We start from the raw sequence: 13444 nt of genomic DNA, 5'->3' as shown, positions 1-13444 counted from the left end.
CCAAACAAGCTTGTTTCTCTAAACCTGAGTCAGTAGGCCCAAACAAGCTTGTTTCTCTGAACCTGAGTCAGTAGGCCCAAACAAGCTTGTTTCTCTGAACATGAGTCAGTAGGGCTCAAACCTGAGGCAGTAGGGCCCAAACAAGCTTGTTTCTCTAAACCTGAGTCAGTAGGCCCAAACAAGCTTGTTTCTCTGAACCTGAGGCAGTAGGCCCAAACAATCTTGTTTCTCTAAACCTGAGTCAGTAGGCCCAAACAAGCTTGTTTCTCTGAACCTGAGGCAGTAGGGCTCAAACCTGAGCCAGTAGGGCTCAAACCTGAGTCAGTAGGCCCAAACAAGCTTGTTTCTCTAAACCTGAGTCAGTAGGGCCCAAACAAGCTTGTTTCTCTGAATCTGAGTCAGTAGGGCTCAAACCTGAGGCAGTAGGGCTCAAACCTGAGTCAGTAGGGCTCAAACCTGAGTCAGTAGGCCCAAACAAGCTTGTTTCTCTAAACCTGAGGCAGTAGGGCTCAAACCTGAGCCAGTAGGGCTCAAACCTGAGTCAGTAGGCCCAAACAAGCTTGTTTCTCTGAACCTGAGGCAGTAGGGCTCAAACCTGAGCCAGTAGGGCTCAAACCTGAGTCAGTAGGCCCAAACAAGCTTGTTTCTCTAAACCTGAGGCAGTAGGGCCCAAACAGGCTTGTTTCTCTGAACCTCTGTGACTTCATTTGCCGCTACAGAATCACAGTGTTCGGAGACTACAGTAGATATCAGGGTCCTCTGTCCTTGTTCCTCCAGTCTGGCGTCAATCACTATCAACGGATTGGAGTTTAACCCATAACATTCTGATTCAATTCTAGTGACCATCAACCCAAATGTCCCAGACAGGACAGTTGAAATCGTGTGTATTTCAATTAAATATGATGAATATTGTTTTCATCTCTAAAATTATTATGCACTTTATTCATTTTAAATATTCCCGGTACAAAGTCAATTCAGGAAGTTAATTTAAATTCCATTTCAACTTAAAGGATAATAGAGAGATAGAAAAATAGAGGGAGGGGTCTGACTGGATGGGTCCTTAAAAAGGAGAGGAGGGAGAGGAAGAACTAAACTCACAGACAGGACAGAGAGAGAGAGAGAGACTAGAACTCAACTCACAGACAGGACAGAGAGAGAGAGAGAGACTAGAACTCAACTCACAGACCGAGACAGAGAGAGAGAAAATAGTGAAAACCTTTGTAGATCTCTGAAGAAGTGAAGCTACAACTGAAGACTTCAGAAGGTGAGATTTCAACATCTGTTAATCTAATACTGTACTTGAGTGCATCCCAAATAGAACCATTTTCCCTTTGTAGAGCACTACTTTAGACAAGGGCCCTGGTTATATGTAGCTCTGGTCAAAAGTAGTGCACTACAAAGGGAAACTCTGTACTAGAGACACAAATGGGTGAACGTTTTGGACCGAGTTTAGGAACTGCTGTGCTAAGGAATTCAAGGAATACCAATTACAGTAGATTAGCCTAGTACACATGAATATGTACTCACAGATTGGGGTCCCCAGGACCGAGGTTTCTCACTGAACGTGAGTTTGGAAAACGCTGCCTTGTCAATTAAATCACCAAGCCGTTCATTAGTTGAATCTGCTCTGATCTGGAATACATCTGTGGAACGGCTGAAGGTTCCAAAAGGGTTCTTCTTCCCCATAGGACAACCCTTTGAAGATCCATTTTTGGTTCCAGGTAGAACCCTTTTGGTTCCAGGTAGAACCCTTTTGGTTCCAGGTAGAACGCTTTTGGTTCCAGGTAGAATGGCTGGATGTACTTTGAGAGGTCTTTGAAACACTGCACTCCCCTACACTCTGAAGTACTCACTGAATTTGTCTTGACGGCTTCTCTCTTTGTCCCCTCTCTCTCTCTCTCTCTCTCTCTCTCTCTCTCTCTCTCTCTCTCTCTCTCTCTCTCTCTCTCTCTCTCTCTCTCTTTGTCTCTCTCTCTCTTTGTCTCTCTCTCTCTCTCTTTGTCTCTCTCTCTTTGTCTCTCTCTCTCTCTCTGTCTCTCTGTCTCTCTCTCTTTGTCTCTCTCTCTCTCTGTCTCTCTCTCTTTCTCTCTCTCTCTCTCTCTCTCTCTCTCTCTCTCTCTCTCTCTCTCTCTCTCTCTCTCTCTCTCTCTCTCTCAGGAGACAATCACCATGGCGATTTTGACCACTCTTCTGCTTCTCAGCGCTGTCTTTGCTCTGGGAGATGCAAGGGGTAGGAGAGGTATTCTGACCGAAGGTTTTGTTGACCTGTTCACACTCATCAGATGCAATTTGATGTTATTGTCGCGACCTTAACCCAACACCTTGTGACCTAGATTTTTGGCTCGACAGTCACTGAACCCCGAGCTCCTGGTTGGGGCTCCCGTCAAATTCGCTGAAATATAATTCTATATAGATCTGTTGTGGATTCATAGTTCTGAATCTGATCAAGGGTTCAATCCACATTGTTCAGCTTTACAGCGCGGCTGAAATTTAAAGGCAATGTTTCCTCTTTAGCAGAGATTCACGTTAAACGCTGCATGCATACTGCTCAATCTGAAATGACCTTTACATTTCTGGCATGGAATCTGTAATGCTGATTGAATAAATCCCCAAGACTTTTAACAAGTGTCTCAATATTCCCTCTCTCTGTGTCTCTCTTTTTGTTGTAGGGGATCGGCATAATCACTGTGACTCGGAGGAACACATTCCTCCTCCGAAGGATCCGTACGACTCAGAGGAAAACAGTTCTCCTTCGGATGAACACATTCCTCCTCCGACAGATCATTCTGACTCGGATGAGCACATTCCTCCTCCGACAGATCATTCTGACTCGGATGAGCACATTCCTCCTCCGAAAGATCATTCTGACTCGGATGAGCACATTCCTCCTCCGAAAGATCTGTCTGATTCAGAAGAAAACATTCCTCCCCGGAAAGGTGAGAAACATATTATTAACAACCTTAAATAAATATAAATATATATATAAACAATTTGCAAACTGCGGTGAAAATGTTTATGTTAGAAAACAAACGTGTAGAGAATCATTGTACTAATCTAAACTGCTATGAAATATATTTTCAATAACCAATCAACCAATCAAATGTTCTGAAACTCTGTTCGTTCAGTTTGAAATAACCAATCAACCAATCAAATGTTCTGAAACTCTGTTCGTTCAGTTTGAAATAACCAATCAACCAACCGGGTGACAAAACCTAAAAGAAAAACAAAATTTAGAACAGACCTACCGCTTCTTAGACTGGCTTTCAATGAGAATGACAGATCTATGACACACATTTCTATGCAAATTTGGTCATGTTTCCCGAAAAGTTAAATTTTCAGAGTCAATCAACCAACCTCAATCTGAAATGACCTTTACATTTCTAGCATGGAATAGGGGATCGGCATAATCACTGTGACTCGGAAGAAACACATTCCTCCTCCGAAAGATTATTCTGACTCGGAGGAAATCATTCCGAAAAGTGAAACATTATCGAGAACGTCATATACTGTTTATGTGACAAAACCTAAAAGAAAAACAAAATTTAGAACAGACCTAACGCTTCTTAGACTGGCTTTCAATGAGAATGACAGATCTATGACACACATTTCTATGCAAATTTGGTCATGTTTCCCGGAAAGTTAAATTTTCAAAGTGAATCGTTTATTTTTCAACATCACACGGTTAGCCGTGGTGCTCAGTAACATCACAGCTGGAACGCACTTTTGACGGATCAGATTGTCTGGTGGGAACTAAACCATTTCATCATGTAATTTAATATGATCTCTCTCTCCCCACTTACAGAGTGGCATCGCAGAGTCTGCCCAAACGGCTGGCCCAGATATAAGACACACTGCTATCACTACGTCCCCTTCATGACCACATGGCCAGAGGCAGAGGTACCTGGATGTCTGCTGTACATAATTGAGATGATCTGTGTGCATGATGTTAAGTATCGGCGCTTTAATGAGAGATCAGCAGGTTAGAATCTGGTAGCAGTGATGGAATTGAAGGATTTTGGACACTGGCCAGCCGGGTTAGTAGACAGCAAATTTCTACTAGCCAGGATCCAAAATGTGCCATGAGATAATGGAAAAGACAATAATTGACCTGCATCTTATGCTAGTTGGAACCATTTTCTAGAAGCCTTGTCTGAAAAGCACTATAGTTGGCTAGAAGGGATGCTATTTCCATCCCTGTCTGGTGGTCATACAGGGTTTCAGTTGACTCTGTAGGTTTAATCTGTGTTCAACAGGGTTGAGAAACTATATCATGACGTGCTATATATCTTTATATTCTACGTCTGTTTCTCTCTCCCCTCTCTCTGTGTCTCTCTGTGTCTCTCTCCCCTCTCTCTGTCTCTCTCTCTCTCACTTCTTCTCTCCCCTCTCTCTGTCTCTCTCTCTCTCACTTCTTCTCTCCCCTCTCTCTGTCTCTCTGTCTCTCTCTCTCTCACTTCTTCTCTCCCCTCTCTCTGTCTCTCTGTCTCTGTCTCTCTCTCTCTCTCTCTCTCTCTCTCTCTCTCTCTCTCTCTCTCTCTCTCTCTCTCCCCTCTCTCTCTTTCTCTCTCTCTCTCTCTCTCTCTCTCTCTCTCTCTCTCTCTCTCTCTCTCTCTCTCTCTCTCTCTCTCTCTCTCTCTCTCTCACTTCTTCTCTCCCCTCTCTCTGTCTCTCTTTCTTTCTCCCCTCTGTCTCTCTGCAGAGGAAATGTTTGCGCTTGGGAGGTAACCTGGCATCAGTGCACAGCCTTCCCCAGTATCGTTTCCTTCAGTCTGTCATCAGGAAGAGTACCAGGAAAGCTCAGCGCACCTGGATAGGAGCCAACGATGCCATCAAGGTCAGAAACACCGTCTGTTCAGCACTCCTGAAAACATGTAGGATGTATTGATTCTTTATGAATAGAACCTATAAAGGCCTGTTGGTGCCTTAACCCACAGATCCGTTTGTTTTCAAAGCTTGTTATCTAATATTACAAACACTGTCTAGCTTACATCATGCTTATCACATAGATGGCCAGTCTCATGCTTATCACATAGGTGGTCAGTCTCATGCTTATCTCATAGATGGTCAGTCTCATGCTTATCTCATAGGTGGTCAGTCTCATGCTTATCACATAGATGGTCAGTCTCATGCTTATCACATAGATGGTCAGTCTCATGCTTATCACATAGATGGTCAGTCTCATGCTTATCTCATAGATGGTAAGTCCTGGTATCCATAACTCTGTCTAGGAATCTGAGTGGTTACATTTTTCCTGGCCCATCCCTCAGCTTTTTACCCAAACAGTGGTTTGCCTCTTGAAAGACAGTAACTACAGTGTGTATATATAGTGTTTACTGTCTGCTAGTGATGCATCGTCCTGTGTGCTCTGTAGGAGGGTCTCTGGCTGTGGAGCGACGGGTCCAGGTTTAACTACCAGAACTGGGGCCCGGGTCAACCCTCTAACTATAACCATGGTGTTATTAAGGACAACACGAACGGCCGGGAGCATTGCATGGAGATGAACTATGGAGGTACAATCCAGTCACCAGACTAGTCTCCTGCTCATTATGCATCAAACATTTGGATAGTAGTAAAATACATCTAATGAAAGGGAATTTGTTCCTTTTTTAGCTACATATTATAACAAAAATAATACCTACCTCTCTGTGTTTCTCTCGTTCCCAGCTTCTCGCTGCCAGAACGATGCCCCTTGCTGGTTTACATTTCCCTTCCTGTGTTCCAGAAAGTTGTGATGTCCACATTTTGGGAGAGATGATCTCTAAAGATGAGATTGTTTTAAATAAAGGCACCATCTGCAATGTTACCTTTTGTTCAGTGGTCATTTATACAAAACAAAACACCAGCTGGATCCAACTACTAAACTCTGTAGTAAATAACATCTTTGGTAAAATAAACTTCTCACGTTTGATTGTCGTCAACATTTTCTACATTTTCAAAACAATTGATGTTAATCATCATCATCATCATCATCATCATCATCATCATCATCATCATCATCATCATCATCATCATCATCATCATCACTACCTTCTTCATGTTTAAAGGTCAATGAGGGGCTGAAAACATATTGATTCATGTTTTAAAATTGCTTACACACATTTCGTACACCTGTAAAATCGTGTCAGATATCCTCCAGGGCATATAGGATGTAAGCTAGATTTAGAATGGGGTCAGGGGGTCAGGGTTAATGGTTTAATGTACTGAACATTAGTGGTTCTATGAGCAAATACTGCCACCTGGTGGTCATTCATCAGTCCTAAAGACACTCAAACACACAAACACACACACACTACTGTTGCTGGTATTCAATGACCGAGTGGTCTGCTATAGTTGACAGAAAGGAGGAGAGGAGTAGCGTGGAGAGGTAAGCAGCATCAGTAAAATAGTATGTATTAGAATGAATGAAGAGAAGTTGATATTTCAGCTGGAGCCTCGTCTATAGCTATTATTATATTACAGCCAACTCAGAGAGTCTGTAGTAGATTAGCATACTGGTTTTCCTTTCTCCTCCTGGACATGAATTGTAGAAATACAGTTGATAGAACTGCACAGCTACGTTGTTGATAACCTAATAATTCTGTATATCTGTTGATTAGTTAATGAAACTACACAAGGTACAAGTTCTTTGTTTCTGAACATTTTGAGCCTGTAATTGAACTCACAAATGCTGATGCTCCAGATCCTCAACTAGTCTAAAGAAGGACAGTTTCATTGCTTCTTTATTCAGAACAACAGTTTTCAGCTGTGCTAACATAATTGAAAAAGGGTTTTCAATTGATCGATTAGCCTTATATTATAAACTATAAACTATATTATACATTTTAAAATGATAAACTTGGATTAGCTAACACAACGTGCCATTGAAACACAGGAGTGATGGTTGCTGATCATGGGCCTCTACTCCTATTCCATAAAAAAAAATCAACTGTTTCCAGCTACAATAGTCATTTACAACATTAACAATGTCTACACTGTATTTCTGACCAATTTGATGTTATTTTAGTGGGTGAAAAAATAGCTTTTCTTTCAAAAACAAGGACATTTCTAAGTGACCACAAACTTTTGAACGGTAGTGTACGATATTGATTAGCTGATTAAACTGTATAACTACGTTATTGATTAGCTGATTAAACTGTATAACTACGTTATTGATTAGTTGATGAAACTGTATAACTACGTTGTTAATTAGCTGATGAAACTGTATAACTACGTTGTAAATTAGCTGATGAAACTGTATAACTACATTGTTGATGAAACTGTATAACTACGTTGTTGATGAAACTGTATAACTATGTTGTTGATTAGTTGATGAAACTGTATAACTATGTTGTTGATTAGTTGATGAAACTGTATAACTACGTTGTTGATGAAACTGTATAACTACGTTGTTGATGAAACTGTATAACTACGTTGTTGATTAGTTGATAAAACTGTATAACTACGTTGTTGATTAGCTGATGAAACTGTATAACTACGTTGTTGATTAGTTGATGAAACTGTATAACTACATTGTTGATTAGTTGATGAAACTGTATAACTACGTTGTTGATGAAACTGTATAACTACGTTGTTAATTAGTTGATGAAACTGTATAACTACGTTGTTAATTAGTTGATGAAACTGTATAACTACGTTGTTAATTAGTTGATGAAACTGTATAACTACATTGTTGATTAGTTGATGAAACTGTATAACTATGTTGTTAATTAGCTGATGAAACTGTATAACTACGTTGTTAATTAGCTGATGAAACTGTATAACTACGTTGTTAATTAGCTGATGAAACTGTATAACTATGTTGTTAATTAGTTGATGAAACTGTATAACTACGTTGTTAATTAGTTGATGAAACTGTATAACTACATTGTTGATTAGCTGATAAAACTGTATAACTACGTTGTTGATTAGCTGATAAAACTGTATAACTACGTTGTTGATTAGCTGATAAAACTGTATAACTACGTTGTTAATTAGCTGATAAAACTGTATAACTACGTTGTTAATTAGCTGATAAAACTGTATAACTACGTTGTTAATTAGCTGATAAAACTGTATAACTACGTTGTTAATTAGCTGATAAAACTGTATAACTACGTTGTTGATTAGCTGATAAAACTGTATAACTACGTTGTTGATTAGCTGATAAAACTGTATAACTACGTTGTTAATTAGCTGATAAAACTGTATAACTACGTTGTTAATTAGCTGATAAAACTGTATAACTACGTTGTTGATTAGCTGATAAAACTGTATAACTACGTTGTTAATTAGCTGATAAAACTGTATAACTACGTTGTTAATTAGCTGATAAAACTGTATAACTACGTTGTTAATTAGTTGATGAAACTGTATAACTACGTTGTTGATGAAACTGTATAACTACGTTGTTAATTAGCTGATAAAACTGTATAACTACGTTGTTAATTAGTTGATGAAACTGTATAACTACGTTGTTGATGAAACTGTATAACTATGTTGTTTATTAGCTGATAAAACTGTATAACTACGTTGTTAATTAGTTGATGAAACTGTATAACTACGTTGTTGATGAAACTGTATAACTACGTTGTTAATTAGCTGATAAAACTGTATAACTACGTTGTGAATTAGTTGATGAAACTGTATAACTACGTTGTTGATGAAACTGTATAACTACGTTGTTAATTAGCTGATGAAACTGTATAACTACGTTGTTGATGAAACTGTATAACTACGTTGTTGATGAAACTGTATAACTACGTTGTTGATTAGTTGATGAAACTGTATAACTACGTTGTTAATTAGCTGATGAAACTGTATAACTACGTTATTGATGAAACTGTATAACTACGTTGTTGATGAAACTGTATAACTACGTTGTTGATGAAACTGTATAACTACGTTGTTAATTAGTTGATGAAACTGTATAACTACGTTGTTAATTAGTTGGTGAAACTGTATAACTACGTTGTTGATGAAACTGTATAACTACGTTGTTAATTAGTTGATGAAACTGTATAACTACGTTGTTGATTAGTTGATGAAACTGTATAACTATGTTGTTAATTAGTTGATGAAACTGTATAACTATGTTGTTAATTAGTTGATGAAACTGTATAACTACGTTGTTAATTAGTTGATGAAACTGTATAACTACGTTATTGATTAGTTGATGAAACTGTATAACTACGTTGTTGATGAAACTGTATAACTACGTTGTTGATTAGTTGATGAAACTGTATAACTACGTTGTTGATGAAACTGTATAACTACGTTGTTGATTAGTTGATGAAACTGTATAACTGTGTTGTTAATTAGCTGATGAAACTGTATAACTGTGTTGTTAATTAGCTGATGAAACTGTATAACTGTGTTGTTAATTAGCTGATGAAACTGTATAACTACGTTGTTGATTAGTTGATGAAACTGTATAACTACGTTGTTGATTAGCTGATGAAACTGTATAACTACGTTGTTAATTAGCAGATGAAACTGTATAACTACGTTGTTAATTAGTTGATGAAACTGTATAACTACGTTGTTGATGAAACTGTATAACTACGTTGTTAATTAGCTGATGAAACTGTATAACTACGTTGTTGATTAGCTGATGAAACTGTATAACTACGTTGTTGATTAGCTGATGAAACTGTATAACTACGTTGTTAATTAGCAGATGAAACTGTATAACTACGTTGTTAATTAGTTGATGAAACTGTATAACTACGTTATTGATTAGCAGATGAAACTGTATAACTACGTTGTTAATTAGCTGATGAAACTGTATAACTACGTTGTTGATTAGTTGATGAAACTGTATAACTACGTTGTTAATTAGCTGATGAAACTGTATAACTACGTTGTTGATTAGTTGATGAAACTGTATAACTACGTTGTTAATTAGCTGATGAAACTGTATAACTACGTTGTTGATTAGTTAATGAAACTGTATAACTACGTTGTTGATTAGTTGATGAAACTGTATAACTACGTTGTTGATTAGTTGATGAAACTGTATAACTACGTTATTGATTAGTTGATGAAACTGTATAACTACGTTGTTGATGAAACTGTATAACTACGTTGTTGATTAGTTGATGAAACTGTATAACTACGTTGTTGATGAAACTGTATAACTACGTTGTTGATTAGTTGATGAAACTGTATATCTACGTTGTTAATTAGTTGATGAAACTGTATAACTGTGTTGTTAATTAGCTGATGAAACTGTATAACTACGTTGTTGATTAGCTGATGAAACTGTATAACTACGTTGTTGATTAGTTGATGAAACTGTATATCTACGTTGTTAATTAGTTGATGAAACTGTATAACTGTGTTGTTAATTAGCTGATGAAACTGTATAACTACGTTGTTGATTAGTTGATAAAACTGTATAACTACGTTGTTGATTAGCTGATGAAACTGTATATCTACGTTGTTGATTAGTTGATAAAACTGTATAACTACGTTGTTGATTAGCTGATAAAACTGTATAACTACGTTGTTAATTAGTTGATGAAACTGTATAACTACGTTGTTAATTAGCTGATGAAACTGTATAACTACGTTGTTAATTAGCTGATAAAACTGTATAACTACGTTGTTGATGAAACTGTATAACTACGTTGTTGATTAGCTGATGAAACTGTATAACTACGTTGTTGATGAAACTGTATAACTACGTTGTTGATTAGCTGATGAAACTGTATAACTACGTTGTTGATGAAACTGTATAACTACGTTGTTGATTAGCTGATGAAACTGTATAACTACGTTGTTGATGAAACTGTATAACTACGTTGTTGATTAGCTGATGAAACTGTATAACTACGTTGTTGATGAAACTGTATAACTACGTTGTTAATTAGTTGATGAAACTGTATAACTACGTTGTTGATTAGCTGATGAAACTGTATAACTACGTTGTTAATTAGCAGATGAAACTGTATAACTACGTTGTTAATTAGTTGATGAAACTGTATAACTACGTTATTGATTAGCAGATGAAACTGTATAACTACGTTGTTAATTAGCTGATGAAACTGTATAACTACGTTGTTGATTAGTTGATGAAACTGTATAACTACGTTGTTAATTAGCTGATGAAACTGTATAACTACGTTGTTGATTAGTTGATGAAACTGTATAACTACGTTGTTAATTAGCTGATGAAACTGTATAACTACGTTGTTGATTAGTTAATGAAACTGTATAACTACGTTGTTGATTAGTTGATGAAACTGTATAACTACGTTGTTGATTAGTTGATGAAACTGTATAACTACGTTATTGATTAGTTGATGAAACTGTATAACTACGTTGTTGATGAAACTGTATAACTACGTTGTTGATTAGTTGATGAAACTGTATAACTACGTTGTTGATGAAACTGTATAACTACGTTGTTGATTAGTTGATGAAACTGTATATCTACGTTGTTAATTAGTTGATGAAACTGTATAACTGTGTTGTTAATTAGCTGATGAAACTGTATAACTACGTTGTTGATTAGCTGATGAAACTGTATAACTACGTTGTTGATTAGTTGATGAAACTGTATATCTACGTTGTTAATTAGTTGATGAAACTGTATAACTGTGTTGTTAATTAGCTGATGAAACTGTATAACTACGTTGTTGATTAGTTGATAAAACTGTATAACTACGTTGTTGATTAGCTGATGAAACTGTATATCTACGTTGTTGATTAGTTGATAAAACTGTATAACTACGTTGTTGATTAGCTGATAAAACTGTATAACTACGTTGTTAATTAGTTGATGAAACTGTATAACTACGTTGTTAATTAGCTGATGAAACTGTATAACTACGTTGTTAATTAGCTGATAAAACTGTATAACTACGTTGTTGATGAAACTGTATAACTACGTTGTTGATTAGCTGATGAAACTGTATAACTACGTTGTTGATGAAACTGTATAACTACGTTGTTGATTAGCTGATGAAACTGTATAACTACGTTGTTGATGAAACTGTATAACTACGTTGTTGATTAGCTGATGAAACTGTATAACTACGTTGTTGATGAAACTGTATAACTACGTTGTTGATTAGCTGATGAAACTGTATAACTACGTTGTTGATGAAACTGTATAACTACGTTGTTAATTAGTTGATGAAACTGTATAACTACGTTGTTGATTAGTTGATGAAACTGTATAACTACGTTGTTAATTAGTTGATGAAACTGTATAACTACGTTGTTGATGAAACTGTATAACTACGTTGTTGATAAAACTGTATCAAATCAAATCAAATCAAATTTATTTATATAGCCCTTCGTACATCAGCTGATATCTCAAAGTGCTGTACAGAAACCCAGCCTAAAACCCCAAACAGCAAACAATGCAGGTGTAAAAGCACGGTGGCTAGGAAAAACTCCCTAGAAAGGCCAAAACCTAGGAAGAAACCTAGAGAGGAACCGGGCTATGTGGGGTGGCCAGTCCTCTTCTGGCTGTGCCGGGTAGAGATTATAACAGAACATGACCAAGATGGTCAAATGTTCATAAATGACCAGCATGGTCGAATAATAATAAGGCAGAACAGTTGAAACTGGAGCAGCAGCAGTCAGGTGGAATGGGGACAGCAAGGAGCCATCATGTCAGGTAGTCCTGGGGCACTGTCCTAGGGCTCAGGTCCTCCGAGAGAGAGAAAGAAAGAGAGAATTAGAGAGAGCATATGTGGGGTGGCCAGTCCTCTTTTGGCTGTGCCGGGTGGAGATTATAACAGAACGTGGCCAAGATGTTCAAATGTTCATAAATGACTAGCATGGTTGAATAATAGTAAGGCAGAACAGTTGAAACTGGAGCAGGAGCATGGCCAGGTGGACTGGGGACAGCAAGGAGTCCTCATGTCTATATATAACTACGTTGTTGATGAAACTGTATAACTACGTTGTTGATGAAACTGTATAACTACGTTGTTGATTAGCTGATGAAACTGTATAACTACGTTGTTGATTAGTTGATGAAACTGTATAACTACGTTGTTAATTAGTTGATGAAACTGTATAACTACGTTGTTGATGAAACTGTATAACTACGTTGTTAATTAGTTGATGAAACTGTATATCTACGTTGTTAATTAGCTGATGAAACTGTATAACTACGTTGTTGATTAGCTGATGAAACTGTATAACTACGTTGTTAATTAGTTGATGAAACTGTATAACTACGTTGTTGATGAAACTGTATAACTACGTTGTTGATGAAACTGTATAACTACGTTGTTGATGAAACTGTATAACTACGTTGTTAATTAGCTGATGAAACTGTATATCTACGTTGTTAATTAGCTGATGAAACTGTATAACTACGTTATTGATTAGCTGATGAAACTGTATATCTACGTTGTTGATTAGCTGATGAAACTGTATATCTACGTTGTTAATTAGCTGATGAAACTGTATAACTACGTTATTGATTAGCTGATGAAACTGTATA

At 37.1% G+C, this 13444-nt stretch overlaps 1 protein-coding gene and 1 long non-coding RNA gene across 2 annotated transcripts; one reads left to right on the top strand and one right to left on the bottom strand.

The window, feature by feature from the left end:
* Window positions 1–120: 120 nt before the first annotated feature.
* On the bottom strand, window positions 121–1118 carry LOC127915607 (uncharacterized). Its single transcript, XR_008091428.1, has 4 exons — window positions 694–1118; window positions 436–494; window positions 317–354; window positions 121–198 (listed from the first exon to the last, which is right to left on the bottom strand). It is a non-coding gene; the product is annotated as an uncharacterized LOC127915607 (long non-coding RNA).
* On the top strand, window positions 1116–5897 carry LOC118380863 (galactose-specific lectin nattectin-like). The gene is made up of 7 exons (XM_052495832.1): window positions 1116–1264; window positions 2158–2239; window positions 2670–2936; window positions 3803–3897; window positions 4700–4834; window positions 5372–5510; window positions 5665–5897. The coding sequence occupies exons 2-7, from the start codon at window positions 2170–2172 to the stop codon at window positions 5730–5732; spliced, it is 774 nt and encodes a 257-aa protein (XP_052351792.1). The 5' UTR covers window positions 1116–1264; window positions 2158–2169; the 3' UTR covers window positions 5733–5897.
* The last annotated feature ends 7547 nt before the right edge of the window (window positions 5898–13444 follow it).

Source organism: Oncorhynchus keta, chromosome 35, assembly GCF_023373465.1.
Source record: "Oncorhynchus keta strain PuntledgeMale-10-30-2019 chromosome 35, Oket_V2, whole genome shotgun sequence".
NCBI lineage: Eukaryota > Metazoa > Chordata > Actinopteri > Salmoniformes > Salmonidae > Oncorhynchus > Oncorhynchus keta.
The sequence above is the reverse complement of the archived record's forward strand: the minus strand, read 5'-3'. Positions and strand labels throughout refer to the sequence as shown.

Coding starts and splice junctions, on each gene's coding strand:
- LOC118380863 (XM_052495832.1), top strand. CDS start 2,170: ATGGCGATTTTGACCACTCTTCTGCTTCTCAGCGCTGTCTTTGCTCTG. Junction 2,937..3,802: donor AAACATTCCTCCCCGGAAAG/GTGAGAAACATA, acceptor CCCCACTTACAG/AGTGGCATCGCAGAGTCTGC. Junction 3,898..4,699: donor CCACATGGCCAGAGGCAGAG/GTACCTGGATGT, acceptor GTCTCTCTGCAG/AGGAAATGTTTGCGCTTGGG.